This window comes from Molothrus ater, chromosome 18, assembly GCF_012460135.2.
Source record: "Molothrus ater isolate BHLD 08-10-18 breed brown headed cowbird chromosome 18, BPBGC_Mater_1.1, whole genome shotgun sequence".
Taxonomy (NCBI): domain Eukaryota; kingdom Metazoa; phylum Chordata; class Aves; order Passeriformes; family Icteridae; genus Molothrus; species Molothrus ater.
In genome coordinates, this window is record NC_050495.2 from 5,948,590 (window position 1) to 5,970,847 (window position 22,258).

At 39.9% G+C, this 22,258-nt stretch overlaps 1 protein-coding gene across 1 annotated transcript in view; it reads right to left on the minus strand.

The window, feature by feature from the left end:
• Positions 1-5,607: 5,607 nt before the first annotated feature.
• GALNT9 (polypeptide N-acetylgalactosaminyltransferase 9) overlaps positions 5,608-22,258 on the minus strand; it is a 132,508-nt gene continuing 115,857 nt past the window's right edge. Inside the window, exons 8-11 of the mRNA XM_036393115.2 lie at positions 20,482-20,619; positions 18,060-18,155; positions 11,554-11,721; positions 5,608-10,850 (exon numbers count right to left, since the gene is read on the minus strand). Of these exons, the coding sequence (XP_036249008.1) occupies positions 10,704-10,850; positions 11,554-11,721; positions 18,060-18,155; positions 20,482-20,619 (549 nt within the window). The 3' untranslated portion in view covers positions 5,608-10,703. The remainder of the gene's footprint in view (positions 10,851-11,553; positions 11,722-18,059; positions 18,156-20,481; positions 20,620-22,258) is intronic.

Below are 22,258 nucleotides of genomic sequence, written 5' to 3' on the forward strand. Positions count from 1 at the left end.
CAAATTAAAACTAGTGGGATAAATAAACCAGCATCTCAGGTGCATGAGTGGGGTTCTGTGCAGATATTTATTTAAGGATGTTCTGCTCCCATAAAATACCTGAGCCCTTACAGATTTTTTTCTTCACACTGCTGCTCCTCTCCTGTTCCCATTTTCTTACTGATGGTGCTGTGCATGAGAGTGCAGGAATTAATGATGGCAGTGCCCAGCCCAGGGGCTGCCTGGGTCCCCAATTTTCTGTGGCTCACCAAGTCAAATTTCCAGCCCCTTGAGCCCTTCTGAGTGCCTGTAGATAAGCATTCAAGGGAAGAGAGAATCTGACCCCTGTTTCATGTTCAAAACAAGGAAGATTAGGCAGTATGCAGCCATGGTCATGCTATTAGGCTCCAGGGGAGATTATTACTATTTTTTTTAAATTCACAATCCCTTCAGAGTGTGTTTGGACATGTCCAGAAGTGGTAGTGGAAGGTAGTTGTGTTATTTATCTGAGATCTCCAGGTCTCGCTCACAGGCCTTTCCTGAGCATCTTCACAGCACAGGAGATGCAGGATAGCTGTTCTCACCTTCTCTGTGTCCCAGTCTTGCTCATATGGGGACCAAAGAGCTTCCCTTGGACCACCAAGGGACAGAGGGATTCTGGCAAGCACATTGCCTAAATCCCTCTGTGGATATAGATTTGGTAAAGGCACCCTTGACAAAGACTGGCTTCTGGAGGCCAGTCCAACACCTCAATCCATAGATGTTGAAGAGATGTCACCCCAAACTCCCATCCCAAAATATTGCCTCTCAACATCTTCATAAACAGACTTTTTTTTCTTTTCTTGGACTGACCCCTTATTACATTTCAGGGGCTAGCTTGCAGAGGACAGGTTGATTTGCTAATACATGAATCATTATTGCTTTGAGCCTCTGAGCTAGCATTTTTATGAGCATATTTCAAAATGTATTTGATTGCTGTTAGAAATAATTTCAGTTCACGCTCGACAACCAGGCCAACCTAAGCCAATATGCTGTGCCTGGCACTGTGGAAGGATGTTGTGAGAATTTAATTACTAACTGCAAGTTACTGTGCATATGGCAAATTTTAAATGTAGTGGGGTTTGGTTTTTGGCTTTTTTTTGCCTCCAAGATAAAACCACCCAGTTGTTAAACCCAGTTGTTTAACTCCAGCTTATTAAGATTTTTATCTAGCATTTCTGATAAAATTGTTTCAAATTATACACCCTACAGAGAACAGCATGCTGCCTTTTCCTGTCCATGAGCTGCTTTTTGGCCATAAATGTCATCCAAGCCAAAGTGAGCCCTCTTTGCCCTTCTGTAAGCCTGATTTGAACGTTAGAGATTAGATTTACTTCATTGCCTTCATTCAAGAAAGCTTTTGGAAAAACATTTGTTTTATGTGATAAGGTACAACAAAACATCACTAGAACAGAACTTAGTTCTGGCAGCAAGAGATTCACCTTGGGGAATGAAGGGAGGGAGGGAGGGAGGGAGGGAGGGAGGGAGGGAGGGAGGGAGGAATGGTGGAGGTGTAGACTGTAAAAACACATTTAAAATAGCTTTTACTTGTCATGTCCTTTTCCACTATTATGATGCTGTTGATGCTCTTCTACTGTTTGGCCTCTGTGTGCCATAAGAGCTCTGTGATATATGTCACACTGATATTTACACACCAAATCAGAACCTTATCTTGAATCAGAATCCATCAGCACATTAACAAGAGGAGGAGAAGTAGTTTTTAGAGGGTTATTTATTTTAGAGTGTTTAGAGTATTAATATAGAGATGATATGTATATATGGCACATTAAACCCACAGGTTTTTATGAAGTCCTCAGGCCTGGCACAAATTAACTGATTAGTAGCCTCATTTTTCTAAGCAGCCAGCATTTTTCTACTTAATCTCAATCTTCAGAGGATGTATCAAAGAACAGTTCTGTGAGACATGATGCTGTGTGCATTTGCCTCAGACTAAATTTATCACCCATGCATTTATCAATGCATTTCAGAGGAAAAGAAAGAAAGAAAGACAACCTAAAGGTCCACTTTGACTTGTGCTCAGGCAAAGAACTTAAAAATTTACTTCAAAAACCACTAGAATTGTAAGGTCTTGAATAGGCTTAATAGTTACACAGAGTTATAAAGAGGGAGAAAAGCCTTGTGTCACCCTGGCCTGATGGCTGGCGAAAAAGGGTCTCTGATTCAGACTTAAGAAAGATGATTTGGCTCCAGGATCAAAACATGAAGCAGACCCCTAAGAGATGAAAAGTGTCATGACTTTTTTTCCAATAAAGCTGAACACAACACAAATCCCTCACTGCCCCTCAGGAGCCCACTGAAGCTTTGAAATTCCTTTCTTTTCAGCAAAAGAAGGCACAATGCAGTATCCTGGGTCTCAGTATTATGATAGCTTGAGACTGTGAGGAAAAAACATGGCTTGGACATGCTAGGATGTATTCTGAGTATTTTAAACAAAAACTCCAACAGGGTTATCATTCCAAATGTACCTTTCCAAAGAAAAAGGAAAAACATTTTCAAAATACCCTGTGCAACTTTAATGAACCCACACTCTGCTCTCAAGAATGACTCAAAATAACTTGTACCATCTAAAAAGAGAAAAAGTGGAGCAAAAGTTATTTAGGTTCAGACTCACAAAAATATTTAACTACTTAATTGTGGTGAGTTGGACCTCAATTGATCTGCTGGACTTGCATTTGCACCCTTGATGCAGATTGTAATCTTATAACTCTCCTTTAGGTCAGCAAGACCAGAACATCCAGGATCTGCCTAGCCTTGATCTCCTCTGCAGGGTGAGAGTGGCCAGGTCAGCACCTCACCCAGAATCATCCTGAGTAGCCCCAACATCTTGCTAATTGCCTATTTAATATAAAACAATCAGCTTTGCAATGAAAATAGCAGTTTCCCCAGTTTAAACACATCACTTTTGTGTTTAATTTCCTCCTTTTTGATGATAGGTGGCACCAGCTTTTCCTCAGAATGCCAATGCTTGAAGTACACAGAGAATTTCAATAGGTTTTGGCAAATGTTTCACTGCTAACACACCACAGCACTGACCTGTGTGTTTTGGAGCTCTGTCAACAGATTAGGCAGATTTCACTGTAATAAACTCCAAAAGCAGAAAAATCGTTCCTGAATCCTGATTAAAATCCCTTTATTAAAGCTCAGTTATTCATGTAAAGAAGCCAGGGCCTTATCACCAGGTGAATTGCTGTGTGTCAGTTCCTGCTTTCCAGGTTGGACAGTGCAGCTCAGTCTTTAACTCTCACTTTTGCCGTTCAAGGAAATCCTGATGTGCCTTGCCCTTCCTTCCCATTCCATTACTGGAACTCTGAGTTCCTCAAGAATTTTTTCTGCCAGCTGGGCCCACCCAAAGATTCATCTTAGAGCCTCCGCTGTCAGCAGGACAGAGGCTGTTAGGAAGCTCTGCTAGGCTTTTTAAAAATAAATAATGTTGCACACATGATCCAACATGATCATATCACTTTGTTGATCACAGCTTTACCCCTAAGTTCTGTAAATGACAGAATTTTGTTAGTTAGAAGGCTCTTTTTTTTCCAGTGCATCTCGTCTACATCAGTAACACACCCAAAAGAATGATAGAAAAAGATGAATCCTAAAAGGAAAATGGTAGGATTTGGTTAAACAGTTAAGTTGGGCTAATGGTAAGAAGAACAAAGTCCAGGAAAACCTTGCACTAAATTTGCATGGGTTTTGTTTGCTGGTTCTTAGGATTACATTTAGTTTTAAACACTGAAATAAACTCTTGGATTAATTCACAAGTTAGGAATGTTTAGTAAATTATAGAACAAAGGAAGAGGGTTTTGTTTGTTTGCTTTTACCTCAACATTACAGATAGGAAAATACCCCAGTCCTTATTTCCTTGCTTTAAATGAGTCAGGATGCAAAGGCAAGGCTAACTAATAAAGGTGTTCAACTATGTTACAGTAACAATAGACAGCCAAAACAAAATGAAAACATGACCAAACCATTATAGGCTGAAAAATCATTATCACTGCCAGTCAGTGCTCAGTTACAGGCACATATTAATGATTCACAGTCAATTCATGAAGATTTATTAAACAAAAGGGTGGCTACATCCATGGAATACATTCTTCACAGTGAAAAAAACTCATGCTTAGGATAACTTCTGCAGAAAAAAGGTTGTCAGATGCAGAATTGCTGACAAAATATTTATACAAAGCTAATTTTGCTGGATATTATTCGCAAAACATTCATTCTAGCAAGCATATGGTACCTTCAAAGGTGATGCTTCTCCTTTCTCAATCAAGAAATGTTGGCTTGATTACAATAGGAAGTTGGGTCTACAAAATACCTTAGCTTGAAATAGAGCAGTGTTTCTACAGAGTCCTCAGCATGGAGTTACAAAGAAATGGGAAAGAACACCAAGACTGATCCTGGGGATGGAGCTAAATTTGCCAAGGCTCTATCAGGCCATTCCTTCTGAGGCTGGTGGTATTGTCACCCAACTGAAGACCACAGCCAACCCTACCTCCTCTGGAAAAACCAAGGAATAAACAGCTGCTCCTCACTTAGGCTGTCACTGTCCTTGCAGAAATTGGGAAGGAAAAAGCTTGGGCGTTCAGGTATCACCCAGCTGATTCAGCTGAACAGAGGGGTGTAAGAGAGTCAGGAACATGGGCACATGTCCCATCCTGGTCACTTACCTGTAATCCTCCAGCAGGAGCAGCAGGGCAGGGAGGAATGAAAGAAGGACTTGGATCCTTTCTCAGATGCTCTGTTCTCCTTGATCACAAATTGCAAACTTTGTCATACACACTGGAGAAACAGCCTGGCTAAGATCCAAAATCAATGTTAAAACCAGCAATGTATGTTTTATCCCACTGAGCAGCTCAGGAACCCAATGGGTTCTCACCCTGCTATCACCCAGCACAAGAGATGACACAGACCATCTGCTTGTGCAGTTACAAAGTTGTTTGCTGGTGACACAAAAAAAAGCATGACAGTCAGTTCAGAAATATATTTTAAAACAGGATGACAGAGGTCAAACGAAAAAAGGTGTTAAAAAAGAGTTGGCAGCAGTTATTCACAGCTTTTCACCATAAGAGAACTACAGGGCATCCTATGGAATGAGAGGCTGTGGTACTGACTCACAGCAACTGTGCTATTTATTACAGCAGGATGTTGTGATACCCAGAGCTCTGAGTGGATTGGATACACACAGGCCCAGTGTCATTAAATCTAATGGTTGGGTTGGTGTGTAGAGCCTCTATCTTGAGAAGGCCTTACCCTGAGAAATTAGGGGGACATACATGGTGAAAGGATCATTCTACATTTTCCCTGCATCCTATTTCATTCTTCTTAACACCAATTATTGACAGTTTGCAGTGGTGAGATATAAATGACAGTAGTCTGCACTGTTATCAATCCAGTTGTGCACCTCCAGGCCAAGTCTCTTACGAGTGTGTGGTGACTGCCTTTCAGAACACAGTATGTGCAATTTAAATTTTAAAATGCCCATATGCTTTACTATTCTAGTTTTCCTTTGTGTGAATCTTGGAATTTTAATATGCGTGTCCAAATGTACAATGATAAAGCCTGCAGCTCATGTCAGCAGTAAAATGCATAGTAATTTATTAACTTTTTCAATGTGAATACAAATTGGTTTGATGATGTGTGATGATGTTCACATAATGAAAAAATATTTGCAGTCACAACTTGCATTCTAGTTACTGCATTTTTTTAATTAAACATTACAAAGAGTTTGAAAACTGCACAACACTTGTTGATGGCCAATAGGAAACACTAATACTATGAAAAGTAATCAATGCTTTGACATGTCTTTGAAGACACTCTTGATTCAGAAATTGTTTTGCAAAAGCAGGTTGCCATATATTGTTTCACTTGGTATTTGTAAGCATTCTTGGCCAAAACCCATTGTTTTTATTTAGGACAACCCCCAAACTCAATACCTTTTAGTTACATGTCATTAATGCTTTTGTAATGTAAGTCACTGTATTTTATGAAGCCATTCTGAAATCCATTATAATGCACTAAAGAGGTCACTGTAGTTTGGGATTCTTTCCAAAGAGAATTTTTGGGTATTAAGTTTCCTGTGGTGGCATCTAGATCTAGAGATACGATCATTCCTTGGTTTCTTTCCAGCCCGTTAGCTAGATCTTCTAATTTGCAACACCATCTTTTATCTGTGCTATGACCTCTACCATTGACTTTGATCAGCACTAAGAAGCAGGCAATCAAAGTAGCAGCAGGAATAAATAGGACATCATTGTTAGAAACGCCTTCAATCAAGTGAATTCTGGTAGTTGTTCTTGCTCCCAAAGCCTCTCATGAAAAAACAAAGGCATTTGTGCCCTAACTGAATAATAACATGCTAAACTCCCTCTGAACTACAACTTCTATTGTAGCTCTTGCTATAGCCCAACTCGCTGGATCCTGAAACTGGCCACAATGCACTTTTGTGTGGCTGGTAATGAACCATTGCAAATGAATACTGGATACTGAAGGAATTACACACTGTGTAATTGATCTAAAGAACAGATTAGGACTGGTGCTGTTTCATTAAATCTGACTAGCTATGACTTAAGTACGTAAAACTGCAGCCATCCTGCGTCAGATAGATTACACCCTTGTCACATGGCAAGTGAGGTTTTCATCTACTAGATCACAGTTTTTTAAAAGGGACAGGCCAATGAAAAGGACTGTAAATGAAGGAGCACGAAGGCTTCATCTTCAGACACATTGAGCCCCAAATTACTCATTCAGCTGAGAGAAATACTTCAACATTTTCAAAATATGTATGAAGAGCTGTTGTTTGTTTCCATATTTTGGTCTTAAATGACTTCTGTGCAACCTGAGTTTGGTTTTTTGCATGTGGAATGGCCCTGAAGAGTTCTGGTGGGTGAGCACAATAGAGAACTTACATGATTGCAGGGGAATCCAGTGAGTCCTTCCAAAGCATCAACTTTTCTCTTGTTTCCTTCCCACTGGAGCTTAGCATGCCTCAGGAACCAGCAAGCCAGTAAGGCTAGAGGACAGTTCTGGCTGAGGAACAAAATTAAATTCAGCTTGGAACATAGTTTATAGCTCTCAAAAAAGAAAGGGCTTTTATTACCTTAGGACTCAAACTCATTTTTAGGGACTCTAATATGCTTAGAAAATAATATTTTTCCTGGCTTGGCTTTCACAACAGTGTGCTAGACTTTCTTACTGGTGTGCTTGTCTTTCTTACCTTCTATTCTTTTGTCCTATGACCTAGTATTTAGCTCCATAATCCCCTAAATCAAACAAAATAGCATAGAAAGCCTTTGATCTGAATTTTCTCCACAAGGCATATTACACTACATTGAATTCTTTTCATGAGATCTAGAATGCTGCACTGTGGGAAACAAGACTGAAAATTTGAACACCATTATTCAGGATTTCAGATTATACTATGGGGTGAAATACTGACAAAAGGACCATAGACTTTGGTTAAAACAGATAATACTCAAGGCTTTTTTTATTATTATTCCTTTGACGAGAGAATATTTAAGACCCTCTCACATGCAGAGTCACCATGTTAGTACCACAGCCAAAGCAGTGGTTCATACAGATAAAGAATAAAGTAAAATTAATCCAACAGATGTATTTTGCAAATATAAGAAATTGTTCCAGCAAGTCTTAAAAAAATGACAATCACATAAAATACCAACTCCACCTTTTAAGAGCTATTTGATTTCTTTTATGTTATTATGTAAATCTCAAAGCCATTTATCTACCACAAAAACCTGTTTTCCTTCTTGTGCCCTAAGTCTGGTTCTTGCAAGCCTCCTGCAGCTGGTGGCCTTGGCACTCAAACCTGCCAGGACTGACCACTCTCAGACAGTGTGGCCACAGTCAAATGCCCTAGGGGGCAAAATCCCAAGACACCCAATTCTCTTTGATCATGGTGGTGTCAGATGAAGGTTTGAAATCTCCCTTGAAATCTCTGCCAGTAAACACAGATCTATCTGGTCCTCTCAGCTTCAAAGCTCCTAAACTGCCCATGCAAGACTCCTTTCAGCAGAGTAGATTGAAACTCTGGTATTCCTCTAAATATTCAGCTTTCCTTTTTGATTTACCCAGGGTTTGAAAGGCTTGCTGCCCTACTGCTAACCAAGGATGAAATGTGGATTGTTAATAAAAGACAAGGAAAAATAAAAGGGAAAAAGAAAGCACATGGCATATTTGCTTCTGTTCAGTACTGTAACTTCATACTCTAATAGGTCACACTGATATATAATTAATTTCCACTTCCTGCCATGTTCATATAAAACAGTAGCACTTACTCACTGGAAAGACTAAAAATGGGTGTGAATGTCCTGTTACTCCCCCAAAATCTCACCTGGTGAAACCTCTTTTCCTTCTTTTGCTTTCTCACCTCCCTCAAGGAGTAAAACTCCATCAGAGCAAACAAAAGGAGAATAAAGCTTTCATACACTTTAAAAGGTGGAAATTGTATTTGGAGAGAAGATGAAAACTCACTTACAAACTCACTCCTGTACAAAGCCTTCAACATCTGCTGCATAGATGGTAAATATAATTTTAAATTGTCTGATAGCTTAACATAAGGAGGTTAAATGCAGGGCAGCTGTTCCCAATCTATATTTAGCCTGAAGTTTCCTACCTGTTTTGGACCTGCAGGAAAGCTTGAATACTGAGATTGTCCGTGATTTTATACAGTATTGCTTGATTTATTAAAGATGCTACTCTCCCTGCAGGTCTTATTAACACTTTTCAAAAGGTTGTGTTCAACTTACCACAAACACAGAATTTTAAGTATTTTTGTATCTAGAATCTCACTCAGAATTACTCTTTTGTATATGTTCACGTGTAACTTGGTCCATGAGACATGAATAAAGATCAGCAATTAGCCACAAGTAAACTCCAGGAGAATTGGCTTTGTATTGCATCTTGCACACTCTATTTCAAGAATAAAACTGGGGCAAAACATGGTGATATGCTTTCTAGATACTAACCAAGACTTGACAAGACCTGATGGATTTTGCATGTTAAAAAGTAAAAATTTTATTACATATCATGCCCTTGAAAAATTAACTTTGTTTCCATTAAATTTTGTTCAGCATGCCTTGAAATAGGAATGGCAAAAGTTATTCAAGGAACGGATCACCAAGATTCACGGTACCACAGTGACTGCAATTATCTATTTTCCTGGCTCAGTAAAACAAAAAATTTTTTTAAACTATAAAATATTAAACTGTGAAATGAACAGATATCATCTCTGTCTCTCCTTCAGTATGACTGAAATCATCTGTACAGAAAAGCTGTGTGCCATGGACCCACATCCAAAACCTGCTGATGACAGTGTTCATCAATTTTGACAGCTTTTTGGATGAGACCTTGTCACTGCTCTGTCCATATGCACTGACCCTGCATGAACCACTGGATACATTATTAAATTCAGGTTTACAAAGATGCTGCCAATGGGTCAGCTACAGTAAAATATTTATATTTCAGAGTAACAGTATTTATATATGCTCCCTACCTCTTGCTCTAATTTGCCTTCTTATCACCAGGCTTGTGTTTGTTTTTCAAATGCTGAAAAGACTTTGTTGGTTTGTTCAGGAAATTTGTCTAGACAGTGCTCACACAGCATATTTGCTCACATTTGACATTTTCACAGGATGGGAAACAAAATGGAAGATCCAAGTTTTTAAGCTCCACAGATGGCACCTAAGCCAGTCAACTTATTCCAGAATAAGGAGGATTTGGAGTATTCTTGTTCCAGGCAGTCTCTGGAACAACACAACAGTGACCTGCAGGACAGGACACACACTCAGGGCTTTGGGGCCAGCTGAGGCCTCCTGAAATCCATCCATCCATCCATCCACCAGCACATTTACTGCCTCAGAAGAGCCAAATATCCAAGTGCTAAATTGTGATGTCTCTACAGCCAACAAATGTAAAATGCGGCAATATAACGGAGCATGTGGCTATTTTACATATTCAACATTTATCTGTGTCTAACTAGAAGAGGTCTCTAGAATGCTGCTCTCCAGCAGCTCAAAGGTTGAGAACCACCTGTAAACATTTGCAGAACAGTCTCTTTCTAGAAACAGAGACTCCTAAACAATCAACCTTGAAATGTATCATATATTATAATATATCTCCAATGTTATTTACAGATCTTCTTGTTTAGTACAACGAACCAGACATGCTGAAAAGGTAGGATTTTTCCAGTCCTCTTTTTTAAAGTACAATAAAAAAGGCACATAATTATTCACCATAGGAGTTGTGCACCAGTCCAAAACTTAAAGCTAAAAAGCTACCCATCAGAGAACTCTCTTTTTGAGGCAGTATTGAGATGTCTCCTTTGAACACAGCATAGAAAGATCTGTCTGTCAATTCCTCTAGGAGAGCTTAAGCAATCCACTTTCCTGTTGTGTTCTGGTCTTGACAAGATTTCCAAATCAACAGAAAACTCTCGTTAAGCTTCCCACGTCATCTGCTGGAGCAAGGAAAAGTCAAACAGGGCATGTGTGTGTCTGCTTTCCTTTTTCTTCTTTCTTTCCTTGGAATGCCCAACAATGGAGGACTCTTGAGAGCCAAGACTTGTTCAAACTAATTTGCTTTAAGACAAATGCCTCAGGAGATATGGCACACTGAGCAATGGACAGCACAGGAGAGGCAGCTCAGCCCCACAGTCAGTGCCGCCCATGCTTGATCCAGTTTCTAATCATCCATTTCTGCCCCGAGCACCTTTGTACGACCAATCTGAGCCCAAAATTTGCATCCTTTGACATTTCCACTTCTAGACAACGGCCTGTGTCTCTGCTGATGATTGGACCATTCTAGGAAAAAAAAAAGATGGGAAAAAAAAGATTAGAGGAAAGAACACACAAGGTGAATGGATTAGAAAAAACAGTGCTAGATCTGTAAATCCTTAAAAAACATTATAAAATGCATTTCTGTATCTATCAAGTGATAAATGGCCCAGAAAGTGCTAGAAATTCCTAGCTAAAGCTGGCTAATACATAAAAAATACCACACCAATTCCTTGATAATTGTACATTTAGGAGTTGCTGGAAAAATCCCCCCAAATCATGAGAAAATCTCTAAAAGGCACTAGTGAATCCCTGCAGAGCTCAAGCAATAGGAAATCCCAGAGACTGTAATAATGCTTTTGAAAGTCTTAAAACTGATTTGAAGATTCTAGATCTTAAAAAATGCCTATAAAGGTGCTAGAAAAATTCTAGAAAAGTTCTAAATGCAAAAAACTCCTGGACAGTAAACAATTGCAAGCATGTTCTTGACAATCGGGACAGAAATTGAGAATATTCCAAAACAGGATAAGTGAAAATTCCTAGAAATCATACCCCAAAATTTCTAGTAATAATAAAAGAATATTCCTGGGTAGCACATGATCTATGGAAAACATATCTGAATATTTCTACAAAGGACTGGGGGGAAATTCCTGGTACAGCACTCCAAAGACCTCCCTGGCATCATCCCTCTTTAATTCATCTCTTCAAGGCTTCCTCAGCTCTTCCACACCTGTGTGAAATCCCAGAACCTCTGTGCTGGCCTCAGGACGTCTTCACACTTCTTGAGGGTGGGCGTCCTGCCCTTGCCATCGTCCACCAGGCATTTGGAGTCGGGCAGGAAGGCGGTGGAGCCCAGTGGCCCCAGCTGCAGGACACCTTCCGAGCTGTAGCGGACGAGCTGGGGGAGAAAGGAGAGTTCTGAGCTGCTGAGGAGCCCTCGGTCCTGCTGCACATTGGTTCTGCACATGCTGCTCAAGGGCAAATCTTGGCAATGCTGGTAAAACAGAGCACAACATTCCCTTCTCCCACACTTCTGCTCCCCACCACTCTGCACACTGGGTCTGGCCCACGCTGCTCAAGGGCAAATCTTGGCCATGTTGGTAAAAAACAGAGCACAACGTTCCCCTTCTCCCACACTTCTGCTCCCCACCACTCCCCACCCACTATGTCACTGCAAAAAGGGCAATCAAGGAAGTGAAGTAATCAATATGTAAATCGTGCCCACTCAGCAGGAGTTGATTTAACAAGGACACAATGTCAATTTTGTCGTGCAGTTTGTTCTTAAGAGCTCTGTTAGAGGCTATTGATAGCAACAAGTCTAATTAGTTTTGTAAATAAACATTACTGAAAAAATCCAGCCATGCAACCCGTATCCAAAAATATGAGAGGAAAAAAAGAAACCATGAGGGAAATGGCAGCAAATTTGCTAACATATGCTTCAGGCCTACATAATAAAGAATGACACTCTGGTATTTCAGTTTTCTGTAAAGCACATTAAAGCAAAAATGCACGATGCTAATTTGGCAGCAGGCCAATACGTCAAATCAGACTTATCTACTTCTCACTTCTGTGCTTAACCCAGAGTCATTAAACCACCATAATATTTTGCCCTTCCTACTCTGAAAGTGCAACAGCCATGTGCCAAAAGACTGCAGAGTGGAGTCAGCTACGTGGCTTGTGTGCTGTCAGTCTGGATGCTGCAGGGTGAGGATCTGAGCTACCAAAGAAATGCAATTACCACCCAGGAAATTCACTGCCTGTCTGCTCCTATTGCTGTTATATGGCTGAAATTACTTAACAAGAAAGGGAAGGAAGGTCAGAAGTGCCTGCCATTTATTGGATGCCACTGACCAGTGTGTGAGATATCATTAAGAATCAATCAAAAAAACTCAAATTAGAGTCTGGCTTTCTACTGCCATCCTTATTAACCTCAGAAGAATCATGCTGTGAATAATCATTTCTTGCTGGTGGTAAAAAGAGCATGGTCTACTTGCTCCCAGACCAGATGCTCTTTGACATAGTATGTGTTCATTTTCCCACCTGCCACTTCTGTTCAGAGCAGCCATGTGAAGCACAGAGGTAGAAGAGAGCCTACATCAGAGAGATAACCACATGAGGATGCTCTGGGTCTGAACAGTGCCTTTGTCATGGCACAGTCTGGACACACTTAATCAAGTTTTTCCCAGTCTGAGGTTAGGAGGAACATATGTAAAATAAGCTCAAGCAAGCAAAGTAATTCAAAATATGAAGGGACTGCCAGGTCAGACAAATTAACTTTGTTTTTTCACATATAAAAGGAGCTGTTTAAAAAACTGCAAATCAAACACAACATTTTGTCTTTTACTTTTTTTTTCTTAAATAAAACCAGACTGTATATTTCACACTTCTATTTAATGGGTTTTCAGCAGAATTCAAGTGCACTGCAGGTATGGCTGAAACATTGACCAGAAAATGTATTCATTATCTCTCTGTAGTCCCAAAATACTGCCCTACAAGCTTGTTGGTTTTGCCTGATGTACATAATCAGAAGCAGTGTTTATAATGGACTATCTGCTCTGTAGGATAGGATGGATTTTCCTTTTTGAGATGAGCAGCATTTTCTGTACTGGTATTAAAATAGTCTAAAATATTCTTTATCATCAGAATCTCAGTAGCCAGAGCTCCATGTGTTCTGTATCACAGTGGTCATGCACTTTGTTATAGAGCAGCCTGTCAAAGCAGAAAGGACCAGTCCTGCTTAGGCTTTAGAAGTGGCAGATGCATTAACTCAATTCTAAACTATCTGCAGTATTGAAAGTGGCAGTTTGTGTTACAGCTCAACAAGGTCAGGGATGGCTCCGTGCAGGAAACTCTTATCTGTACAATCTTGAGACAAATGGAACAGCATGGGCCTAATTTCCTGAATCTGCACTTTCTGTCAAGTTTTTATGGCTGTTCCAACAGTCATGAAAACTTAGGCTTATTCCACAATAAAATCAAAATAGAAAAAAACCCACCCACAAAGGATTATCTCAGTTCAGACCATATTACATAGGAAAGCTGTAGAGCCTGCTTCTGCAAAAGCAGACCAGAATTTAAGGTTCAAGAAACTACTATATGATTAATAATATCTCCCTCCAAAGAATTCCTGTCTTAACTTCCTAAAGACAACATAAACTGTGAAAATAAAATAAGCATTAAAATAAGTTGCTTATTACAATAGGCTAGAAAGCAGGAACTGGGATACAGCCAATTAAAATTGTACCTCCTGTGTTCAAACTTGATCTTAAGTGTCACTAACTTATCCACAAAGAAATAATTCCTATTTATGCTAGGACTGTGGGCATGATACACCATGTCAAATCCATTCCCACTGCCAACCAGCCAAAATTAAATGACAAATTTCCCTTCGTTAAGAAATATTAAATCCTATGAATTAAAAAAAAATAAAAAATCTGTGCAGTTTTTGATGGGCTGAGATCCTTAGAAATCTACACACTCCAAATTGCAAGCTGCAGAAAGAAGCACACTTCTACACATCACATTGGGATGGACCTTCACTCAGTTTTTCTCTTTTATCTAGGAAGAGCTGAAGGATTCAAATGACACTGAAGCCAAGTGCTCTATTAAATACTAAAGATCTAATCCTGATACCATCTGCTATACTGATGTAAGATAGGACAGTTTTCCCTTCAACATTCAGAAATCTGAGCAGAATGCAAAAGATGTCAAAGGTTGTTTATCAAAGCCACCATACCTGGATCAAAAATAGTCAGTGCTGCTGCCTATGGAATATGATCCTCCAGGAATATTAATGTGGTAAGAAAATGGCAGCTTTAAACTGGAGGATTGGACTTCAAAAACATCCTTTCCTGCTAACTTCCAGCCAGGTGAAAAAAGCACCAAATGATTGCAGGTAATTGTTTGTAGGAAACAGTTACTAGGATGGGCCTGGTAGCTATCCACACTAAATTTAACCTCTCCCACTCTCACTCTTGTTCTCCAGGCAAAAGGAAATCTTTAGTGGTTCCCTAGCCCTGCAGTTAAGGCAAGCTGTCAGCTGACACAGGAGCTGAAACAGTGAGTAGTGCAGGAATCCAAACACCCTACATCTCCAGAATACCTGTCCCCTCAAGGCAAACAGATCCCAGCTTATCAAACTTCCATGTTTGCTCCAGAATCCCACCCACCTGTTCCTGCAGGTGGAGAAAGCACCTGTTCATCCACCCTGCTGCCCTGCACACAAATCTGGCCACTCACAGCTCTACCCAGCAAAATGTTAAATACCTGCCTCTAGCAACAGTTTAAGCAGAGCCTTTCATCTCCTCTCACTCTGTTTGTGTAGCTGCAGCCCCGGAATCCGAGCAGGGAGCTCTCCCTTCCCTCTGGTTGCTCTCAATGCAGAGGGAGCTCTCTCTTTCACAGCTGCAGTGCCTCCCCTGTCTCTGCTGTGAAAGGGAAGGGAGGAGGGTGGCCAAAGGGGCTGTTCACCCTGGCCCTTCTATCCCAAGATGCCATTTCATTCTGTTCTCCTCTCCTTCACACACCATATAATCAGCTCTACATCATGGCATTCAAGGCAGGCTCTGAGACAGTGAATATTTCCACTAGGGCTGTGTAGTGCTCTCAGATGGTTCAAAACCTGCATGTCCTGGAACCATTCTATGAAGCTTCCAGAACAACAAGTTCCACTTTTGGGGGTGTTGTATCTGTCCTCACAATCTCACTTTCTTTTTTTTTTTTTAATTTATTTTACAACAAAAGTGTATAGTACCACTGGGCTTTGCAGCTGATTGCACAATGGAAGCCACACACAGAGGCAGAGCAGTTCAAGCCTCCAAATATATTTCTTTATTTACAAATCTTCTGTAGCCCTGGACTGTTTCTCCCAGTAGTATTTCCAAATGTTTTTTTCCTGAAAACCATTAGACTCAAACTTCAGATCTAATGAACACATATAAAAAGGACACTACTTTGCTGTAAAATAGGTTTTGAAATTGACTCAGACTGATGCAAAACCTTGTCTGGATATTCTTAGCTGTTAGCTTACAATGACTTAGCTCAAGTCAAACTCATTAAACTAAATTGATGTAAACTCAGGCTAAATGCATTCCAGAGCATCCATAAAAGAGCTTGTCCCTGTTTGAATAAAGAAATTTAAAAGCTGATATCATTACAAGATGTGATTTATCATGGTGAAAACTGATCTTGAAAATACACATAGGGAAAGGCAGTCACAGTGGAGTGGTTTTATTTTGCCACTGTAATGCAGGACAACAACATCCAGGGGAAACAGAAGGGTAAGACATAGAGAAAAAGAACATTTTATCACAGATGAACAGCAATCTTATTCCTAATTCAGCTTTCTTTAAACACCTGCCTGACTTGGGTGGGTTTCAGTGGAACCATGTGTACACTAAAATCACTGGTAATCTGCTTGTCAGAATTGAAGAATATGAAAAACAAACAGGGCTGTAGCTAAACAGGGAGAGGCTTTCCCATTGCTAGGACGTATGAACAACACTGATAACCCAACTGGGGAAAGGGAGTTCCATATTTATATGAATTTATATTCAGTAGACATGTACAAATAACCCAAATCTCAGCTCAGTAAGGTCCTATGCTTGAGATGAAAAATGTCAGAAATGGAAAGCTAAATGCAGCAGACAACTATGCTCACCCAGGCTGATTAGAAGAGGGGCTTAAAAAAATGTTTATTTAATATATTAAAACACTTGCTGTCAACACCTTTCGTGCTATGTGCTTGAATATCCTTGATTAGGGTTTGTGCAGCTGTGGTTCTCACACTGAATTAATTTTGTAAATTGTGGTGAGATTATAGAAGTTTTCCAGCTGTGTAATCATTAATTAACTTGGCTGCATTTGAGTGGCTCCAACCCATGCTTGTCTGTGAAATACTCAACTTAGATAAAACATCACCTTTGCCTTCATTTGGTGTTTCTTGCAGAATGAAAAATCTTTTCTGTTTTTGTTGGTTTGTTTGTTTATTTAAAGGGAAAAAATCACTGTAACTTATGCCCTCATCTCTTTTCTTCCTGAAGTCAAAGTCAAAGCCTACTCTGTGAATCAGGAATCATGGAGGCAAACAAGTAGGTTAAGGACTTAAATTGCAAAATAAATTACAGTCAGAACCATTTATTTCATTACTCTTCTAAGTGCTAGCACACTATGATAGAGATTAGATGTTGCTAAGGGACTTTCAGGAAGGACTTAAATTTGCAACTTTCTGTTCCGATTAGGATGGAGCAGGAGACTGAACTCTCTCTGAGCACCTTGACATCTCTAATGAGAGTCTTCTTGAGGAGCTAATTTACATCTATTTAAGCAATGCTACTTTGTTACCTTATTCAAAGGCTGCTCCTTCCACCTCTACTAGGAGAGTGTCAGTCAAATGCTCCATAATGATCCTGCCAAAGGTGGACATTGTGCCAGCAGGAATTACTGTCTGTCTCACTTCACCTCCGTGGTGATGCACGAGCCAGGACTCCCAATCAATACATGCATGACTGAGCCTTGGATAATTGTTAAGCCTGATAAGGTCAGAGTTTATTTACACAGGAGAATGTTCATTAATATAGTTTTGATTCAGATGCCACTTCAAAAGAAACAAGAATTTCATTTCAGAAAAAGCTCAAGTTCTGGATTTAAATATCCAACTTGTATGCGTAAAATCACTATGAGCATGGAAAGAAGAAATGTCATTTTTAAATCTTCAGACATCTGAAAGAAAATAATAATATGCACAGAGACTAAAAAAAAAAAGGAGAAATCTTCTATTTTAGAAAAGTCTTAGAGGATATTCTTAATTCCCTTTGAAGCTGATGTTAAATATGTGCTTAACTTTTTGCCTACTTGGAGAATCAAATCAGCAGCATGATAAATAATTTCTGCCCAAGAGCCTGCTGGACCAAGGAACAGTTAAATTAAAGAGGTACCATGAATAAGTCATGTTATAGCAAGAACTGCTCACTCCCACAGACTACCTAAATTAATTAATCTTCAGTGGATCCCTGGTATTTAAACAAGTAATGTGATCCTTCTGTTTTCCCAACTGGCAATTTCAAAGTATGGATTCACAAGCTGGACAACCTTGGAAAAGGCACCTGACAAGACTGAAGCAAAGCCAGGAATTATACTGCCAAACTCAACCCAAATACATCCAAATTACTCTTTGTTTCTTCTGAATATTCTCTAAGTTCAAGGTGTCTCTCTCATGATGGGATTTTCACCCTTTACCTGGGAGGACATTCCATGGCAGGGATAAAGGATGGCTTTGTCATCCTCTTCAGCCCCCTGGTCCAGGCAGTAGCCACTGGCTTTGCTGTTCCGCACCTGGAACCAGATCAGAATGAAAACGCTTCAGCTGGAAATTAATCCCCATTTCAGTCCAGCCCAGCTAAATCTCAGCTGTGCTAGAGCTCCTGAAAAAACTACTATGTAAAACTGCTCTCTGAGGGACACATTCTTCTCCTTCAGCTATGACAGGGTGCCAGCAGTGAATCTGCTCCAGGAAAAGACATTATTTGGACAACCTGCTGTCTTTATACACCTTGGGTCAGAGGTACATTTTTGACAATTACTCAAGGATCAGAACTTCCTAAAATTCACCCTAAGAAACCCAGGCCAAGTTTTGCTCCAAATTGTCAATGTGCAAACATAAATTTTCACCCTGTATGTTGAGAATGTGGCTTAACAAACAGGATAGGAGCTACCCAGGATTGGTGTTGGATGTGACGTGCTTTTGTTTCTTCCTGTGGCTGATATAAAACCAAAAAAGTATGTGAAAAATTTTTATCTGAACTGAAAATATAGTACATTGTTATGTACAGAAGTGACATAAAGCACATTTTATGAAAGGGCACAGGTTCAGACATCCAAGGAAGTAAAAAATTTCTGTGCCTCCCTAGACAAGAAGAATTTACAAGTCTATAAAAACTGGGATGGAGCTCTTGTGAAAACTCTTCCAGCCTTTCTCTTGAGGCTGGAAGCATTACACACATATTTTGAACATAGAAAAACTTTAGAGATATCATAAACAAGAAGTTATTTAGACAGACACATCAAAAGACTCAACAGGTCAATTTTGGTTTAGACTGTGAAGTACCTGTCTGGCCACCCCCATAATTTAGAAACAGCAGCTGCATAAGGTTTCAGAAAAAAATCAGTATATATTTCTTCAGATTATAGTGTACAAGCACAACAGGGAATCCAATTGAATAAGGGGGCTCACCAACAACTAAATTTCAGGAGGTTTATTTTTATAGCTTGGGTGCTATAAAGGCTAAAGAAGATGAAGACAGCTTTATGAGATGGCTTTAAAAAAGGGGGAATTGAGTCACTAGGAAATATTCTTTTACTACTGTTTCAATCTGTCTCACGTCTACTCAATACATTTATTTTTCTTGAAACTCACAAAAATCCGACATCTTTTCCTCCAGGAAAATAACCAGAAGGACTTTACAACAAGCCTGATGTCATTAGGATAAAGCCTGAAGACTAAAAGGGACCTAGGATGGTTTATAACAGGTAAACACCTTGTGTGGCTTTATTCTATTAAAAATGTTAAAGAATTTGATACTTGCATCACTGAACTTCCTGTTTGACTCAAGAACCTTCTATGTGACAGCTCAGGAGGAACGAAATTTATTTTAGAGCCCAGATTGCTCAGGGTCTGATATAATTGACACAACATTGGCATTTCTGCCAATGTTCTCCACTGTTAACAAACTTCTCAGAGCTGACAGATACCAACAGCTCCTCTTGAATTTACTCAACGTCTTTTCTCAGTTTCTGATGGGGATAGTTATATTAGGATGCAAAGTGATATTATGGAATAAAACTTCCACTTTGTATCAATGTCTCAAGTGCCTGACTTATTTTTGTATGAAGTCAATCAAATGGAAGAGAAAGGAACAGTCTCCATTTAGCTGTCTCGTGGGAAAATATATTGCCTTCGGATTTAATTGCAGCTCATGTAGACAATTATTTGAGCTCTGTTGACCACTGACGTTTTCTTTATGATGTCTGTGGCATCTTATTGGGGAAAATGATTGGCTCAAACTTATGTCTCAATGTTTTAAAATGAGAGCCAAGGAGGTTGTGTGTAATTGTCAGTAAGGATGACTTCACCTGTGCTGCAGCGTCTGTCACAGTTGAGAGAGCCACGATACTCAGAATATCACCACACAATTCCAGAAGGCTTCAACCCATACAGAGTAACATCATATTACTTCAGAAGGCTTCAAACACCTGCCCTTCTTGTTCTTTAGCCCAACCCTTTATCCCCCTCATGCTGATGCATTGCCCCTGTGTGCCCTCTGTTCCCTTTGGTGGTTGCTCAGTGCCCTGGGCACTCCATGGCTCGTTGTTTCAATGCTGCTCAGCTGCTGCTCACAGCTGTAGCTCATTGGGCATAGGGCTCAGCCACAGCCCCACTCCCAGTCACCACAAACTGTCTACCTACAACCTGCTGCCCTCCAACAAAAGGAACAGGGCTTCTCAAAGCCACACTCCTTAGTGTTGATTAAAAGGAGGGGAGGGCATTTTTGTCACCACTGCTGTGCTGATGTGTAATTGCTCTGTACATCCTGATAGCCGGCTCTGAAAGCAGAGGAGTGCTGGAGTGCAGCTGTGATGTGTTGCCAAAGACGTGCTGTACCTCTCCATAAGTGACTGTGTTATTGTAGACCCTCATCTCAGGGTACACGTTCTCCAAGTACCACTTAAAGCTCCGGCACTGCAGTCGCTGTCGCAGAGCAATTCTTTCAGAAACGTCTCCAAAGTCAACTCCAGGGTTCTGCAAAGCAGAAAACGAATAAAGAAATCTCACTGCACTGGCTTTATGGTTGTTATCTTTACTGAAATCAAATTGGAGTGTATTTTGTGTACCAAGCTGTATTTCCCCCTTTTCCTTCTTTTGTTGTAAGCAGCAGCTCATCAAACAGCTGGTGCTGAGTGCAGACAATAAATATTAATGAAAGCCAGTGGAAAAAAGAGAATAAAGAACAAAAGAAACCCCAAAATAAATCAAAATAATAAGAATACAATAAGAATGTTGTTACTTACAGCAGTTCTAAGTGTTTGCAATCAATCCTGAAGCCTTTGTTTTCAGATTCATTTAGAATTTAGGCAGTAATTCTGATCTAAAATATGGCAGCTTGGTCATGGTTTACTCCAGTAAGAGATTTGAGTATTCAGTGAAGTAAATGATGTCAGAACAGATCTGTTGAAACTTCAAAGCGAAGCTGCTCAAAAATCATTAAGCTCCACTAAGCATTCATATGGACCAGCATTCAGTTTTTACTAGAACTGCAGCTCATTTGCAGACTTGAGCCATAGAATGCAGTTAAACTCAAAACCTTTATAATTCTACTTCATAATTTAATTCACATTTAAATACAAATCCCATGAAAGACACAGGCTGGAAGATTCAAGTTCATATGAACAAAGCCATTTAAAACTGGTGAGTCCTGAGTTAGAGTCTGTTGATTTAAAGTGTCATAAATCATCACAGTTCAACATTAAGACAGTAAGAGTTACCTCATCCAAAAACCTTTTCTGACACTATATTAATCAAATGGACTGAAACTGGGGAGTTTTGCATGAGATCTCTCTGAAGTGCCTTGTGCTTTTCCTCCAGAAGAATATCTGTACATTTTACAGATTGTTTCTAATGCAGGGTTCCAAGACAGCAGCAAATCTTAACTCAGGGTTTATTAAGATCCCCAACAGATGCCTGGTTTTCAGGAGAGAATACAAGTGTGATACTGAACAGGTTTTCCTATTTGCCACATAAAGGGTTTGCTGTGCTCACTGCTGCTTGCTGATGCACGTTCTGTCAGGAGCCCTCAGTGCAGCATCCATTCAAATGAATGTTAATTTACATGGTACTTGAGGCTGCATGGAAGGAGAGCAATCCTCTGAGGCACTCAGTGCAATAAATCATCCAGTGTAAGATTCCTTTTTTACTAAAATTGTCGAGGAATAAATCATAAGTGGGAATATACCAAGTATTTGTTTAACTGGAATAAAGCTGTGCTGACCTGCTGCTGAAGGTTAGAGGAACATGATCTTGCAGATGTGCCCAAGACCATCTGCTGATCTAGAAAAACATTATGCACATGTTCTCAATAACCTGTGAGTTGTGAAAAACATGGTGGGAAGAAGAGTTAATGTGAGAAGTTAAGAATATAAGTTGTAGAAGAGCTAATTTGGGTTGGTTTTGTGGTATGGGAAAATGCATGTGTTTTACCTGCCTCTTTTCTGCCCTATTTAAAATGAGGCAATACAGTGCCCTTTTTTGCAGTGCTGTTTCTGCAGAGCACAAGAGCAGCAAATGGAGCAGCTATGAAAACAAATTGAGCTGTGCTCACCCTCTGTGCCAGCTGCAGCCACCATGGGCAGGTTACAGTGTGATGGCCCAAGAATGAGATGTC